Source organism: Canis lupus, chromosome 31, assembly GCF_011100685.1.
Source record: "Canis lupus familiaris isolate Mischka breed German Shepherd chromosome 31, alternate assembly UU_Cfam_GSD_1.0, whole genome shotgun sequence".
Lineage (NCBI taxonomy): Eukaryota > Metazoa > Chordata > Mammalia > Carnivora > Canidae > Canis > Canis lupus.
In genome coordinates this window covers 27,135,244-27,152,945 of record NC_049252.1, presented here as the reverse complement: position 1 = coordinate 27,152,945, position 17,702 = coordinate 27,135,244, and the positions used below count along the sequence as shown (strand labels likewise).

The 17,702-nt window shown below is 36.5% G+C and overlaps 1 protein-coding gene across 3 annotated transcripts in view; it reads left to right on the top strand.

The window, feature by feature from the left end:
- Window positions 1–17,702, top strand: part of SCAF4 (SR-related CTD associated factor 4) — a 58,810-nt gene that overhangs the window by 34,864 nt on the left and 6,244 nt on the right. For 2 of the 3 annotated variants that reach the window (XM_038581333.1, XM_038581334.1), the window contains exons 11-19: window positions 505–590; window positions 1,250–1,440; window positions 2,567–2,667; window positions 3,097–3,210; window positions 4,349–4,505; window positions 5,890–6,047; window positions 7,787–7,952; window positions 8,035–8,121; window positions 8,274–8,465. In XM_038581333.1, coding sequence (XP_038437261.1) covers window positions 505–590; window positions 1,250–1,440; window positions 2,567–2,667; window positions 3,097–3,210; window positions 4,349–4,505; window positions 5,890–6,047; window positions 7,787–7,952; window positions 8,035–8,121; window positions 8,274–8,465 — 1,252 coding nt within the window. The remainder of the gene's footprint in view (window positions 1–504; window positions 591–1,249; window positions 1,441–2,566; window positions 2,668–3,096; window positions 3,211–4,348; window positions 4,506–5,889; window positions 6,048–7,786; window positions 7,953–8,034; window positions 8,122–8,273; window positions 8,466–17,702) is intronic. The other variant, XM_038581335.1, reaches the window with a different exon arrangement.

The window sequence follows — 17,702 nt, the reverse complement described above, 5'->3', positions numbered from 1 at the left end:
CTCAAATTGTTTTTCCTTGATTTAATGTACAGATTCCTGCCTGTTTGCTTGTGATCCTCATTTTTAAATGTGAAGAAAGTTTGTTCATTGGGCCACATATTCACCCTCTCTGTGCCTGAAGCATCTGAAAAGTGGTCGTATTAATAACACCCATTTCCATAGGATTCTGTGAGGACTGAGATAGAGTATAGAATGTTTAACCAATGCCTGGTTCACCACTGTAATCAATGGTTTAGTAACATTGTATGTAACCTCTATGAGTTTCTAGAAGTCAAGAAGTGTTTCTTCTAATTTTGTGAACCATATAAAAAATTTTTTCCTCACTGATGAGAAGCAGTCATTAAAGTAGTAATGTGGTGTCAAGCAAGTAGAAAAAAATTGTCAAGGCAAGAGATTTGTAATTTAACTTTTTTTAGATTTTGTTGTCATCTTGCCTCTCTAATTTCCAGTTTTCTCATTTAATGATGTGTGGTTGTTTTTGTTTTTTGTTTTTTATTTTTAAAGGAAATGGAAGTAGAACAGCCTTGTATTCAAGAGGTTAAGCGGCACATGTCTGATAACAGAAAGTCAAGATCTAGGTCAGCATCCAGGTAATTGATAAAAAATGTTTTTCCAATCCTGTATGTTTTAGGAGACATTAAAATGAAAATGGGATTATTTTTAGATACACAGTGTTAATAACATTTGGTATATTTGTATGTCTGTATGTGTAGAGTGGGAGTAGAAGTAGTTCTGTAAAAAACTAAGGTCAGTCATCTTACCCATGCTTTTCCCCTTGAGTTGCTCCAATGCCTGCATGCATGTATACTTAAAATGATAGAAACTATGTATTCAAAGTTGCTTTACAAGCTTATCAGCCAACAAAAGTGAAAAGGTAATTAGTAATACTATAATCATAATATTTTTAGTTGTTGCAGAAAAGAAGTTAACTGAAAAAATAGATACCAATAAGCAATTTTTCTCAGTGATGACAGTTAGCTTCTTAAACTCCCAAGTACATAATTAACCATAGTGTGGAGTTATCAAAGATGAGAGACACTTAAAAGTTAGCAACCTCATTTAAAATACATGCATGCTTTTTAACTTACAACATATAAAAATTTTTTAACAAATTCTCTGCTATTGAATTATTACATATCCAAACATTAAACTACCTAGTTAACATTTTTTCTTTCTCAGATTAATACCTGCTTACATTTTCAGTTTTTTCTCTATGTTCTATCCATTCTCCACCTCATGAAAATGTTAGGTCACCAAAAAGAAGGCGATCTCGATCTGGCTCTAGATCTCGAAGGTCCCGTCATCGACGTTCTCGATCTCGGTCCAGAGATAGACGCCGGCATTCTCCTAGATCTCGGTCCCAAGAAAGGCGAGATCGAGAAAAAGAAAGAGAACGCCGACAAAAAGGGCTTCCTCAAATCAAACCAGAAACTGCGAGTGGTAAATTAACCTTTACATTCAAACTTGAATTATTTTTTTCATGTCCTGGGTTTAAAATGTTTTATAACTGTTAGTAAAATAAAGCTTTATTAAAAAAAATAATAATAAAGCTTTATTGTCTCTTGTTTGTGCTTTGGGGTACACCCTTGAATTTGCTTTGATGGTTAAGCTAGATGTAAGGCAGTAATAAGGAGTGAACCAAACAGTGGTAAGGAATAAAGTAATGTCTTGAATTTAATGTATGAAATGGAAAGCAATTAACTAGTTCTCCTATACATAATGGAGAAATTTTATTTTTTTCCAGATTAACTTTTATAAAGATTTAGCTTACAGAATATATTAGCTTGCATTATCTCCTGAATCTCATCATGTATTTAAAATTTAATAAGGTATGTTATATTATTGAGATTTACTAGTTATTATTGAAGTAGTTGTTATAGTTATTATTGAAATTTTAATCTGTAATGCAAGTAGAGCATATGTAAAGCCTCTGATTCCAGGAGGCTTATTACCTAGGACACAGCATAAGAGAAAAACCATTCAGGTATGCTTGGTAGTCTGTAAGGGACAGTGGTATTAGTGGAGAAAAGTGTGGGCTGGTTGTTGATTGAGAGAGTTGGGATTAGGTCTTCTGCTGCTCACTTGCCAAGGGTGACCTTGGGCAGATTATTGCACCTCTGGCCCGAGTTTTCATAGATGAAGTCTTTAGATCTGTCCACAAATGAGCCAGATTTTTTCAACTCTTACGTTGTTCACTATCCTATTCCATTTATGGAAGTACTACCACAGTTTTGTTTTGTTTTTCATTCATGAGAGACAGAGAGAGGCAGAGACACACAGGCAGAGGGAGAAGCAGGCTCCATGCAAGGAGCCCGATGTGGGACTTGATACCGGGACTCCAGGATCATGCCCTGGGCTGAAGGCAGGTGCTAAACCACTGAGCCACCCTGGCGTTCCCCACAGTTTTTTAGAATGTTTTTAGTTGTATATAGGATTTACAACTTAACCTTATAGTATCATGTGACTTGTGCTTTTTTTTTTCTGCAGTGGTTTTCTTTTTATTGTACAAAGTTACAGTGCTTATTACCACATATGTATATATTTATGATTATAATTTTATTTTAAGTTTGTAGCACTACACTCTGGGTGGGACAGCTGGACAAAAGGACTACTCAACAGGATGTTGCCAGTCTCCTAGAAGAGTTTGGTCCAATTGAATCAATTAATGTGAGTGTTTATTAAATTATGTAATGACAGTGGACAGGTGTGATTAATGTCATTTTATGAAATTAAGAAGTTGAGACCCAAGCTACATTTGCCCAGCTTTGTAGAAGATGTGGCTAGTGTAGGTGTTGAGTCCATATTTAGAATTCTCTATTTAACCACATTTCTTAGGTAACCAAGTTTAATTTGAAACCCTTTTCTAGAAAACTATATTAACAAAGCTTGGAGAACTGTAAGTTTATTAAAAATTGGCAGTTGAGACCAAACTTGAATTGCCAGTTTAGGATAAGTTAACTTCGGATTATAGAACCTGTCTTGGTGTGGGGTGGGGAGAGGGGGGCAGGAGAGTGGGGGTTGTTGGAACTGGTTATTATTTATTCTATTGCTCTTTGGTTTTGTTATATTTTATAATATTAAAATGTTTTGGAGCAGATGATTCCTCCCAGAGGTTGTGCCTATATTGTTATGGTTCATAGGCAAGATGCTTATCGTGCCCTGCAGAAACTGAGCCGAGGAAACTATAAAGTGAACCAGAAATCCATAAAGGTACAGTTTTATACCTTATAATTCATTTTTTAAAAATTTTAACACATAATATTGCTTGGCTTTCTAAAAACTAATTTTGGACACTGAGGTATTTCCTATGTATCTTTTTTAAAGAGGTTATCTCCTAAATGTTAACATTTTAAATGTTAGGTTCTTGTGGAATTTCATTTTTTAACAAAAAATGGAGATAGGTTCATCAAGGTATTTTTATTTGTGCTTTAATATAATGTATTTTTTTTTAAGATTTTATTTATTTATTCATGAGTGACACAGAGAGAGAGGCAGAGACACAGGCAGAGGGAGAAGCAGGCTCCATGCAGGGAGCCTGATGTGGGACTTGATCCCGGGTCTCCAGAATCACACCCTGGGCTGCAGGCGGCATTAAACCGCTGCACCACTGGGGCTGCCCAATATAATGTCTTTTAGTAAAGTATTTTGTCATTCAAGATTTCTTGGATTTTATACGTCTTGAACATTTTTTAAAGTTTTATTTAAGTAATCTCTATGCCTAATGTGGGGCTTTTAAGTCACGACCCTGAGATTGAGAGTCACATGCTCTTCCAGTTGAGCCAGCCAGGTGCTTCTGGATTTTATACATTTTTAAAGTTTGCTATCTCATTCTTAGAATAAGCTATTTAAAATACTCACTGGGATAGAGAAAAAGATATAGGTACATGGATATTCTTCCATTAGGGGCCAGAGTCTACATTTCCTCAGTGTCATAACACTCTGCTCTACCCTTTGATTGCACTGCAAAAGGATTTTTGTCTGATCTTATATAAATTCTAAGCTACCCAAGACTTTGGGACGTGGTCCCCAGTATGCTGGGCTGTGCAGGGAACTTCATTTGGCCTCTTCCTGATAACATTATTTTCCTTTTCTCTAAGTTTTATTTTGGCTAATTGAGAAGTGAGTGATTGGAGGAGTGGATAAGGGGGGTAATGCTGGTTAAATTCGCACAAAGTAGGAGAAAAGGTCAACCAGTTTCCTCACGTCAAAGTGAAATCTGGGGATAGTGAGGCCAGATTGCTTTGCTCTTTTGGTCAGGTCTGAGTGATTAGAAATGTGAGGAACAGTTAACTCTCAAAACTGATGTTCTCCTTTCCTTTCTTTTTATATTTAACTATTGGTGCTGTAGATTGCCTGGGCTTTGAACAAAGGAATAAAGGCAGATTATAAGCAGTATTGGGATGTAGAACTGGGTGTTACTTATATTCCATGGGACAAAGTCAAGCCTGAAGAACTGGAGAGTTTTTGTGAAGGAGGGATGTTGGACAGTGATACACTTAATCCAGGTAAAGCAGTATTTAATTTCTCTTAAGATTCATCTATTTTCTTGATTGTACATATGAAAAATGTACTTCACAATAGGAAGTGATTTTTGAGATTTCTCAAGTAACCACTATGTGCCAGTCTCTCCATTAAAAACTGAGGAAACAATGGTAAATAAGACAGATACAGTCTTTGCCCTTAATACAACTTCTATTTAGTATGATAAATTCAGACATAAATAATACTAATTGTGTTAATCATTATAGTGTAAATAGATCTTAAGTAGGATTTTTCACTGTGAAAATCTCTAATGTATCAAATGAGTCAAAGTGAACATTACTGGTACTGTGTTTTAATTCAGTGCTTCATAGTAATTTCTTTGAAAGCCTTTAAATGTTCAGAGAAGCAGTTGAGAGTAAATATGTATAGTTACTTGTGGCCTGAATATTAAAAATGCCAAATTGACAGACAGTAGGATTATAGTGGGGAAAACAGCAGGTGTGGGCATGACCTGGAGATCGATAGAGAGGTGGACAAGGAGGAGTGCAGGGTGATATGGCAAAAGAGAGTAAGTGATTAAAGGAGTTTCAAGCAAACGGAGTTGGTTCGAGAGCCAGAAAGTAGTGGAACAATGCTGGGCCATTCCCATACCTTGATCTCTTTCCGCATAGTGCGTGATGCTTTCACTTAAGGGTAGGGTAAGGTTTCTGTTCAGGCATAGATATCAAGACTCTCCTGTGTGTCAAGCTTTCTATGAGAGTAAAAAGAACCTTACTCCTCCCTCCCGGAATTTTTAATCCAGACAGTACACTATTGTGGTTAAGACCATAGATTCAAGCCAGATAAGTATATATTGAGTCCCGTTTCTGCCACTTATTGGTATGTGACCTTGTTTTCCTTGATTTCCAAATTGTTTTCCTCATATATAAAATGGGAGTAATAATGGAACCTACTTATAGATGGTTAGGAGAATTCACTGAATTAATACATATATATATAATACTTAGGTAAAAGAATACCTACCAATTGTGTGACAGGCAAAATTGGCATTCTTTTGCTTGTTATTGTTCATTCGTTTAAATAATTAATATTTGTAAGCATAGGAATTTCTTTTTTTAAAAAATTTTATTTATTTATTCATGAGAGACAGAGAGAGGCAGGCAGAGGGAGAAGCAGGCTTCATGCAGGAAGCCTGATGTAGGAGTCGATCCCGGGTCTCTAGGATCACGCCCTGGGCTGGAGGCGGTGCTAAACCGCTAAGCCACCTGGGCTGCCCCATAGGTATTTCTTTAATAATAATCATGCTGCTGGTTTTTATATAATCAGCATTTAAAAAATAATTTCTAGATTTAAAATATAAACTGAAAATGCTAAATTTGTATTGTTAAATTTCTTTAACTCTCATAGATTGGAAAGGAATTCCCAAGAAGCATGAAAATGAAGTTGCTCAAAATGGAGGGGCAGAAACCTCACATACAGAACCAGTATCACCCATACCTAAACCTTTACCAGTGCCTGTCCCTCCTATTCCTGTTCCTGCACCTATAACAGTGCCACCTCCACAGGTAAGAATATTTGGAGCACTATTTAAACTTGTGTCTGAAAGATAAACCTTTCTGAAACTTAGATGTATGTCTAGATTAATGTTCAAAGACATGAGTACATAAATGTGCATATTAGTTCATATTTTAGTGTGTTGAACTTAACTGTTTATAAACTCAACATATTTTTTCATAAACAATAAAATCAAAATAAATTCATATTGCCTTACATCTATCTAGATTATTAATTGTGTTTCAGACTTGAGGTGCAAACCTAATAGCATTTTTTATATTTGTCTTCCTCTTGTTTTCTTTTATTGGATCTCTATATTCTTCGGGGACTTTTATGTTCTGAGGAGACTTGAAAAGTATTTATCCCAGTAAGCCCGTTTTGAGGGGAAAAGAGGTGTTTTTTGAGAATTTCTTAATTTTCAATTTGTGGTGCTATCATGAAATTTTTAAATAAATGGCCATTTAACATGAAGGTATATTTTTAAACCTCTGCTATCTGGTCAGTGTGTTACTTCAGAGGAGAGAATCTGGATTCTGACAGAACATAGTTTGAATCCCAGCTCCACTGTTCATTTTCTACATTTGCTCCAAAGGTGACTTTGGGCAAGTCACCTAATCTAAGTTTTAATTTCCTATCTATAAATGCACAGAATCCCTTTTCTTTCTTGGCTTTGGCTCTGGTGTTCCTAGGTCAGAGCTGTTGTGGGGATTAAATGAGATAACGTATGTTAAATACTCAGCATGTTTCCTGTACCTTTTTTCACTTTTTTCAGATTAAATCTGAATCAGATAAATCTGAGCTATCACAAAAGTGGGTTGCCTCGCCCCTTGATTTTCCCTGTGTAAGGAGAAATTCTATGCTTTGATACATTAGTTGTCATATTTTATAAACTTGATTTCCTACATTGGCATTTTTTTTTTTTTTTTTTTTTTTTTTTGGCAAATTCTTTAATTGATCTTTTGGACATGCCCATCCAGCACAGGCTCTAAATAAGATTCAATGTATAGCATCACTCATTTAAAGAAATCTGACTAATGCATTAAATTTGATCCTCTCTCTTTTTTTTTTTTTTTTTTTTTAATAGCAACATTTTTGGGGTGTTTAAGTGACAGGCACTAGCACTTAACATGTATTATCTCTTTAATCCAAATAACATACCTCAGGGTCACAAAGCTAGTTAAAAGGGGAGAAGGTGGGATCCCTGGGTGGCGCAGCAGTTTGGCGCCTGCCTTTGGCTCAGGGCGCGATCCTGGAGACCCGGGATCAAATCCCACGTCGGGCTCCCGGTGCATGGGGCCTGCTTGTCCCTCTGCCTGTGTCTCTGCCTCTCTCTGTCTCTCTGTGACTATCATGAATAAATAAAAATTAAAAAATAAAAATAAAAAGGGGAGGAGGTAGAGAATCTGTGATCTTAAGCACTGTAAATTGCCAGGTAGCTTTTAGAGTTGCATTTCTCACACTTACCTTTACCATGGAACTTTTTTTTTTTTCGTGGATTTTTTAACATACCATATTCTCAGAACACCAGTCGATGCTCATGAGATAAAACGTGAATTTGCTGTCATAGAGTAGTGAACAAAAATTTGAATTCTGTTATTTATAGTGGGCACTAATTACCATCTGTTATTATATAAATGTATTCACACAATAAGCACAATTTTAGAAATAACTTTTTTAACAAGATCTTTTCTTCATCTCCATTTACCATATGGATGGGAACATGTCTTCATTATTTTTTCTTTGTCTTCAGGTCCCACCACATCAGCCTGGTCCTCCTGTAGTTGGTGCTCTTCAGCCGCCCACTTTCACACCTCCTTTGGGCATTCCCCCTCCTGGTTTTGGCCCTGGTGTTCCTCCTCCACCACCTCCTCCACCATTTTTGCGCCCAGGATTTAATCCGATGCATTTGCCACCAGGTACACTGAGTTGTTTAAGACGACATTTTTTTAGGGCCCAAAATAAGGTACACATCATAAATTGACTTTTTTCTCGTTCTAGGTTTCCTTCCTCCTGGACCCCCACCTCCTATAACTCCACCAGTATCCATTCCTCCTCCTCACACTCCACCAATAAGCATCCCAAACTGTAAGCATGTTTTTCCTTTGTGTTCACTCGTCCTCTTGGAGTTGGGAGTAGGAGGGAGAATGGACCAATATAGGGTGTATAGTATGGCAAAAGAATGTTGACTGGGGAGATAATTATTCAGCTTCACATGTTGATGTAATTATATTCCTTAGCTACTATCGCTGGTATAAATGAAGACACTACAAAAGACTTATCTATTGGAAATCCCATTCCAACAGTGGTGTCTGGGGCTAGAGGAAACGCCGAGTCTGGTGACAGTGTGAAAATGTATGGCTCTGCTGTGCCACCTGCTGCACCCACGAATCTGCCCACCCCTCCTGTAACCCAGCCTGTTTCACTTCTTGGTAAGTTAATTTTTTTATCAGTTTTTTTTCCCCCACCCAAGTTAGGTTTTTTTTTTTTTTTTTTTAAATAATGCTAACTAACATTGATAAAATGTTCTGTGAGACTGATATTTTTCTTTGAGGAAGATCTTCCTCTTAAATATGTGCACTTGGTCTTTACCAAGAGTAGCCCAAGAGACAACCTCAAAGATGAAATCATGTTTGTTTGTCCTGAAGAAAAGTGTGGATTTGTACATCTTAATTTGGTATAGGAAAGTGATAAATCTCTGAGAAGGAATTGGTTACGAAGTCTGTGATTGATATAACCCCAGACATCCAGCTTTTTAAGAGATAGCACTTATTTGACAACTTAGAATTTTTTCCTGTCTGGACCAATTTTTATAAAACCCTGGGCTGTGGCAGCATTCTCTGTTGGCTAGCAAAGAAATTCTCTGATACATTGTAATAAAATGGCTTTATTGTCTGAGTGACAGTTGTACAGTCTGAGGCAATGCTTTCTCACCCCTCAATTTTCTCTTGCTAGCTTATCTGTTGTACTCTTTACCCACAATTTTACTATAATCAAGGGAAGTATGATTTAGATTGTTTACATCTTTTAAGAGGCTTTACCCTTGCTTGCTTGAATTATAAATGCTTATTTCATATACTTGTTACGGTGACCATCTTTTAAATAAATTACTGTATTTTGAAGTGGTTTTGCCAAGTATCATTAACACCTGATTCCCCTAATGGATAGTTAATTCATCCTCCGTATTATAACATTCTAGTCCTGTGAGCCCATTTTTTCTTTCAGAGGTATATGTATGTGCACATGTGTGCTTTCATAATCTTAGATTTTTTTTAAGGTGAGAAAGAGCACATTAGTTGCCTCTGAGATGTAGAACTATTGAACATTAGTTTGTGATGCAGGACTTTCACTTTCGCCTACACCTTTCAGTGCTGTTGGAAATTTTTACTTTGTGCATATACTACGTTTATAATAAAAATCAATTTGTTTTCAAATAGCATGCTGTCTTCTGACCTCTCTAAGACTGAGCTTAGTCTGATAATAAACTTGCTTTTTATTTCCCTTAGTACACAGACCTGGTAATGGTAAAAGAGGATTTGGGATTAAAATTTGTCACCAGTAATGTGGCAGTAGTCCTCATAATGATAAGAAGTAGTTTGTTTAATGAGGAAGTTGCTTAAGAGGTCTACACCATAATGAAAAATCATGTAGTAGAAGGAACATTGTTCTAGGAGCCAGGAAACCTTAAAGTCTTTGGATCTGTTTTGTTAGCATTTTGTTTTTCATATTTGTAATAAGATGATTGCATAGGAATCACAGAATCTGAGTTGGATAGTATTTTCTGATAGCCCCTTTCCTCCACCTCACACTGACACTCTGATTGTGAATTCTCTTTGTAATGAAATTTCCTAGTCTAGCATCCATGGATATTAGGTCACCTGAAACTCCTTACAAAATGGCATGCATTTGTGGTTTTTTTCTGGTGTTAGTAAATTTACTGAATGAAAGCTTTCTTCATCCTCAAGAGTTTAATAACCACTACTTTCAAATAACCTTGAAGAATAAGTAGCCTGCCTCTAATTTTTAACATTTAGGTCTTGAAGACTCTGCCCTTTACTTCTTATCACTACTGAGATGCATAATTTAAACTCTGCATCTAACATGTGAAACAAGATAAAGCACAGATCAAAAGTTGGTGACCTCGAAAAACAAACTTAGGAAGTTAAGCATTGCTAGAAAAATAATTATATTTCTTAGCATCTGTCATTACCTGACATCCCTCTTTGTATGTCTTTACTGCCTTCTCTCTCCCAAATACGTACTAGAATAGAATCTTCATGAGAGAGGGACATTTCTTACTTAAGTAAACAGATAGATGGATGGTTTTCAGTGCAGGGCTGTTATACTTCTGATGATGATCTTTGTCTATAACTTTCAAAATAAAATTTAGAAATTAAAGGCTTTCCTAAGTCTGGAAAGATCAAAATATGACATAAAAATGAAAACTGTTTTGTTAAAATAAGTACTTTTAACTAAAATAACAGTTGAGTTTCCGTCATGAGAAAGAAAACCTTTCATTTTCCTTCAATTAGAAATCTTGAATATCCCATAAATTTTTAGCTTTAGAGAAAGGAGACTTTTTAATGTGTGTGCAAATAAAGGAAGATTTATCCAAAAGAGGAATCACAGTTCCAGCATTTTGATTAAAAAATGCAGTAATCACATGTAATACTGCGGCACTGAGGATTACTAATTAGGTTGGGATATTGTTGATATGTTAACCAAGTAATAGAATATTAGAATTCTAAGATGCTTTCAACTTTTCTTCTTGGTGCTCTAATGTTTTCTCTTATGATAATAAAAAGAAATGCTATGCTGTACCAGAAAACTTTAAGCCTAGAAGATGATATGAAACTCCAGTTTCTTCATCTGTTTAAAAAAAAAAAAAGAATAAAAATGACACACCAGGGTGTTGTGATTCTGTGGGCTTATGTATATAAAACGACTGATGTGGGACCTGCCACAGGGTAGGCCATTGGTGATGGTAGGTGCTTATTACAGGTAAGGAGTGTCTTGGGTCATATTTGAAATATCTAAACAAGAAGATCTATACTTTGTAATTCTCATTATAGTACTTTAGCTATGATTCATTTTAAACTGTTCTTATTTGTTAGCAAAGGAAGCAAACTTTTTAGGGGAAAAAATGTATCTTGACATAGTTGACTCCTATATTTTCATGGTAGATTAGACCAAGTCAGAAATTCACACATATTCAAGTACTATCACTTGGCTTACTGAGGGAAGTACATGTTAGTCATAATGGTATTTCTTTGAAATAGCATAATATCTGTATTCTCACTCATGATACTCAGATAGTTTTCTTTCAAGGGAAGATGAACCTATCCTTGGGACTTAACTGAGTTCTTGGATCTTAATTTCTGAAACATGGCAAAAATGTTTTTAAAGTAGCAGGGGCCAAACAACTGTTCATCAGATCTCCCAAAATTCAGTAGTAAGAGATAAGCACTGGGTGTTATGCTATATGTTGGCAAATGGAACTCCCAATAAATTTTTTTTTTTTAATTCAGTAGTAAGGCCTGATGATATGGAGAAAAGGCAATGCAGTTCTGCAAGGATTGGCTTAAAGAATTTTCTGAATGATCAGATGTTAAGTGTGGTTAGTTTGGAATAGATGATTACCTGTTTATGGAATTGGGCTGAGCTACCACCACACTACCAAATTTGTAGAGAACTAAACCTCCGTCTTATAGAGATCCTGATTATTTTAGTAACTGGTAGTCTGAAAATATGAAGTTATATGATGCACAGTAATACTTCATTATCACTTAATTTTGAAGAAATCCATTCTTAAATCCATTCTTAGTGCCACACACTCCAAAACAGGACAGTGGTGGTTTCATAAAAGCTATTGGTAACAGTTGTTGATCATTTAGGAGAGAAGGAATATTAATGATAATAGCAATTCAGTTTATTCTCTTTACTGTATAAGTGTATGTGTTTACTTTTCAAAAACTTGTATAACATGTATCTCTAATATGTATAGTTTATTTTTATTAAAAAGCTCATTGTAAATGTGAAATTTGGGTTACTTTGGTGTTGCAGACAATAAAAAAAATACACAAAAAAATGTTTGTTTGTGTTACATATCTCTGTGTTACCAGTATATCCAAAATAATCATTTCAAGGAAAAATTTGCTAACTTGGACTCCTTCCTTTTGTGGAAAATTAAAGCCTTTTCTCTTGTCAGATACATCTATTCATTAATTGTTAACATGCAGAGTCTCCCTAGTTTTGTCACATTGCTATAGATGATGGTGAAATTTATAAATAAGAATTGGGTATTTTTAAGATTGCTTCCTACTTACTGATAATTTTGGTTACCAAAGATCAAATGCAGAAGTCACAGATTGGTGGCCTCCAGAGTGAATTGCTAGACAGTGGTATGATGCCCTTCAGACTTGGTTTCGACACATCCCTGCATGAACTCAATAAGCATTTGAGTTGATGTTCCCAAATTTGGACACTTCAAGAAATTATGTGTACAGAATTGGTTTGTGAGTTATTGTATACTTAAATGGGTGTGTTTGCTTTCATGCAATAGTTATCCTTAAAACTTCTTACAGGATAAATAGTTTTACCATCACATTCAGTAATTAGTTTAAAATTGGTATTTGATTTGTGGTGATTTCACTTAGCTTGGATTTCTCTGCCCAGAGTTTTTATTTTTTTATAGTTAGTGTTTTTTAACATTTAAATTAGAACATTAGAGCACCAATCTAGTATGAATAACATTCAAAGAAAACTGGAAGAAAATTCTAGAAAGTAGTTTTTTTAATGATAATACCTAATTTTTAATAGAACTTTTTACATTTTAATATTTTTTCTTGTGAATTTTGCTGTAATGTTTGGTTTTAAGTTATAAGCTGGAGGGAGCTAGTAGGTATTTGATTTATTTGGTACCCCAAAAATCCTGTTGTCTTTATCCTATAAAGTGTTCTTTGTAGGCTTTAAAATATTTGAGTTGGTACTCTTAAGTATTAAATTGGTAATTATTCCACTAATGTTACATAGTGGAATGTTTCCCACATACTCACCACAGTACCTTCAATTTAGTATAGAACATTGTTCAGTAGATAATTAACAGCTATTAATCCACAACAAATACTTGCCTTGGATATGAATTGATGGATGAATACACTGTATTTTCTCAGAAGGTGAAGTACTTCAAATGAAACACATAGGGAAGATCTTGTACAGAAACTTGAAAGCTGCTTATCACATTGTCTCCATGTCCCTCTGCGCTTCCTAGGCTATAGAATTCCAGCCTAAAGAGTCTCTTAAATTTAAATCTGTGACATACATCACTCTGGGCTTGAGGAAGGTGGGAGGGGCAGACACTCCAGGCTGTAGATCAATTTTGGTAGACAAAGATGTTGCTGTGAAGAATTTCAGGTAAGATTTTTTTTTTTCCAGCTAACATTGAAAGTAGAATTTCCTAGGGAAAAATCTCATTCAGTGATAGGTTAGCCATTTATTTCAGACTTCTTCACTCTAATAGTGCTACTTTTAATTAAGTCAGAGCTGTTACGCTTTGCCAGTTAAAGTAAAATAGCAATTTGTATACAAATTCTAAAAAAGCAACTATACATGAACTATAGGAAATAGACCAGACAGCCTATTGTACATTACTTTGCAAAAAGCCAAGGAGTCATTTTAAAATAATCTGTGTCTGATTTCTCTCTATTTAAAATTCTGGTTTTCACATATTGGATTTTATGAAAACCTGATGTACTCCTGTGCTAAAAACAGATCCAACTCTCGGTATACCTGCACTATTAAAAATTCAAATTTCTCTTAAAATCTCTCGTTAACATTCTAGTCACGGTTTTTTGTTTTTGTTTTTGGTGTAATCTTAATGTATAATACTAAAATGTGCTTTCTCATTCTTTGAAAACTAGCTCCTTACTCTTTTGTTCTCCCCAGCTCCCAACATACTACCTGTTAAAAGAATTGCCTGGGAGTCTTTTCAAAATAGTTATACTCTAAATGTTACTAAATAGTAAATCTAGGCAAAGGAAAGACATGTATGGGTTGTACTATTATTTCCATTTTCTGAAGGTCTGGGATGAAAAGACAGTGATTTTTAAAAATTACGTGTATGCATACCAAGGGATTTCAGGATATCAGTAGGAGAGAGAAGAGTGATAATTTTTTTTCCTTGTGTGGGAAAATTTTATTTTAGGTTCATGCAAATACCACAGTCACATTCATTTTATTGGGATCAGATCAAAAAAGGTGGAACTGCAACTAAGAACAGAAAAGGAGGTTGTGAAAGAAAATTCCAGCCTTTCTCAAAATAAATTTCAGATCTTTGTAAGTTAACAGCAGAAAGACACTCCGCATCCTGGGGGAGAGACCTGGACCTTATAGCCTCTGCTCTTGGCCTCCTGAGAGAGATTTTCTCCTTGATGAGTTTGGTCGTCATCTCTGCCACCACCATTCATTTGAGCGTTTCAACATTTGTCTATTCAGTACCTTATTGTGTCCCAGGCACCCTTCAGGGTGCTAGAGATAACCCGAATGAACGAAAAAAAGCCTGTCTTTTTAGAGCTTATATTCTAGGAGGGACTTAGATAATAAACTAGTGTTTTCACATGGAGATTAATCCTATAAAGAATGAAGCAGGAAACACTTAGGGATTGGAAGAATGTCACAAGGGATGTGCTGTTTTAACAAGGATGGCTCAGGAGGACATCTAAGAAGGTAATATGGAGAGAAATGATGGGGAAAAGCCATTGAAGTAGAGGAAAGACATTTCAGGTAAAAGACCAAAAGGAGGCCAGGATTGAGAATGAACTTGGCTTGTTTGAGGGGGGACCCAGTGACCTAGTGTGGCTGAAGCAGGGTGAAAAAAGAGTGTCAGGCAATCAGTTCAGAGAATGTCAAGGGCCTGGTTATGAGAGCAATGGGGAATATTGTAGTTATAACTGATGTATATTTTTTAAAGGATGACAGTTCTATATAGAAAACAGACTATAGGAGTTGGTAAGAGTGGAAAGGAGACTCTAGATGCTGTTGCAGTCCATGAGATGCAGGCTAGCCACTTGCATTGGGGGTGATAAAGTGAGGAAATGATGTAATTGGGCACTGAATTATTTTGCAGATTGGGCCTCCTTACTAAGTTATTATTTAAATACGGGATGAGAGAAGGGAGTCAAGAATGAGTTTTTGACATGAGCAGTTGATAGGATGTAATTTTCCATCCCTGAAGTGGGCAAATGTCAAGGAGGAGTGGCTTTGCAAAGAGGATATCAGGTTAGGATGTTAGGTATTTTAACTTTGAAATTTAGGTGCAGATGGTAAGTAAACAACTTGATGAATAAAGTCTAGAGATGTAATTTCGGGTGTCATCCACAAACACATCAGCAAAGCCACAGGAACCTGTGAGAGTACCTAAGGAGGGAATGTAGAGACATGGTAAGAGGGACAAGCCCAGGAAGCCTTCAACACTTAATAATTGAGAATACATTACTGAGAACTAAGATAGACATGGTTCCTTCCATATGCCAGGAACTCTTCTGAAGAGTTTGTGTCTGTCATTTGAGCCTTACATCTCTAAGAGGTAGGTACAATTACCCCATTTTATGGATAGGGATGCTGAAGCAGAGGAAGTAGCCTGGCCCAATCAACAGCTAGAAGTGGGGAATCCATAATTTAAGCTAGCATTGCTCCAACACACCTGTGGTTTTAACCACTGTTCTATACTGTTATATTCAGTAGAGGATACTGGAAGTTGCAGCCAGTGGGCTAAGGAGGTAAAGTAGAGGGTATTCTGGATGCCAAGTAGAGTTAGGGAGCAACCTTCAGTTATATTGATGAGTCAAGGAAGGACACTGAAGCTTGCTGCCTGGATTTAGTAAAATGAAGGCTCCCGGGTAACCTTAGAAATATTTCCTCGGAATGATGGATCCAAAAGCCCAATTATATGGGGTCAGGAGAGAATGAGAGCTGAAGAAGTGGATACAGTGATTTTTTCACATCTCTGAGATTTGTTACATAGAGGAATAGTAAAATGGGGTGGTAGTTGAAAGAGATGCAAGGTAACGGAGAGTTTATTTCTAAAAAATGGATGAAACTAAAGCATCTTTATTGGCAAATCAGTAGAGGGGAAGGTTTTGGCGCAAGAAAGGAGGTGTTTGCTAAGTTGATATCCTTACGTAGGTAAGAGGGCATGGGTTCAGGTTTTGATTAAAGGGCTTAGCCCTAGGAACATAATGTTCTCAGTAGGAGTGATGTGGATACGGGTAAATTGATAGATGTGGTGGTAGGTAAGTGAATGAAAAATTCTTCGAACAACTTTTATTTTTTTTCCATGGTAAACCAATGTAATGGTTTCCATTATAAACCATATAATGGAATAGTACTTGGTAATTTAGAAGCACTTTTACATGCTACAAGATGAGTGAACCTTGAAAAGATAGACTAATAAGTGAAAGAAGGTCTAGTCATCAGAGGATCACATATTGTATGATTCCATTTATATAAAATGTTAAGAATAGGCAAATCTATAGATGGAATATATGGTTGCCTGGAAGGGGCAGGAGGAGGCAATTGCCTGAAAATGGTGGGTGATGGCATTTGGGTTTCTTTTTGAGGTGATGAAAATATACTAAAGTTGATTGTGACGGTTGCCCAGCTCTGAATATACTAAAAACCACTGAATTACATACTTTTATGTGGGTGAATTATAAACTTGAGTTTATCTCACTGAATTTGTTATAAAACCCTTTAAGACTTGACAGGATTAAGAAGAAACCAGAACATGTGGATTAGATATCTAGAGAAATGAGAATGTGAACTGACTAGGAAAATTTAGGGCTACTAACCAGAATTAAGGAAGCACTTGTGGTTGTAGTTGTAAACTTTAAAAGAGACCAGTTCACATGTTGCGGGTGGGGTGACCCTCAGCTCTGTTGGTGTCCAGATGAGTAGAAGAGTTGCATCCAGTAACCATTGAAGGTTTTCCAGGCAGCTGTGGTGAGGGGGAATCATGAACTCTTGAGACAGGTAAGGAGGGGAAAGTAAAGACAATGAAGGGCATTGCTGAGCCTCATGGGATGGATAAAACCTTCCGAGAAGGGCGTCAGAGAGTGGGGTGCGCAGGTGAGAATTCGGCAGTGATACAGGTGTTTGTAACGAAAGTTCAGGACTTCCAAGAGGCAATGGCTTTGGTAGGATCTTGGCGAAGAGAGTAGAACTGCCTTGCTGCCTTAGATGTTCCCTCCACCCGTCCTCCCCTTTCACCTAGTTAGTCCTTGCTTTCCTTGAAGGATCCCACTTAAATTTATATCCTCTTTAAGAAGCATCCAACTAACCTGCAGCAGTTGGGTCACTGCCGAAGGAAGTATTATGAATTCAAACCTTGAGTAACTTTCTCGGTGTCTCCCTGTCCTCCCTGCCCACCGCTATGGTCCTTCGCAGAAAGCTACCTTTTGGGCAGACGTTGTGTCCCTTTATTTATGTCCTGGGATTTCCAGGTGCACATTGGACTCCAGCCATGATACCACCTTCCCCTCTCTCACTGCCCCTGTAGCCTTTTAACATACCTGTTCTTAATTTTTTTTTTTTTTTTATTTATTTATGATAGTCACAGAGAGAGAGAGAGGCAGAGACACAGGCAGAGGGAGAAGCAGGCTCCATGCACTGGG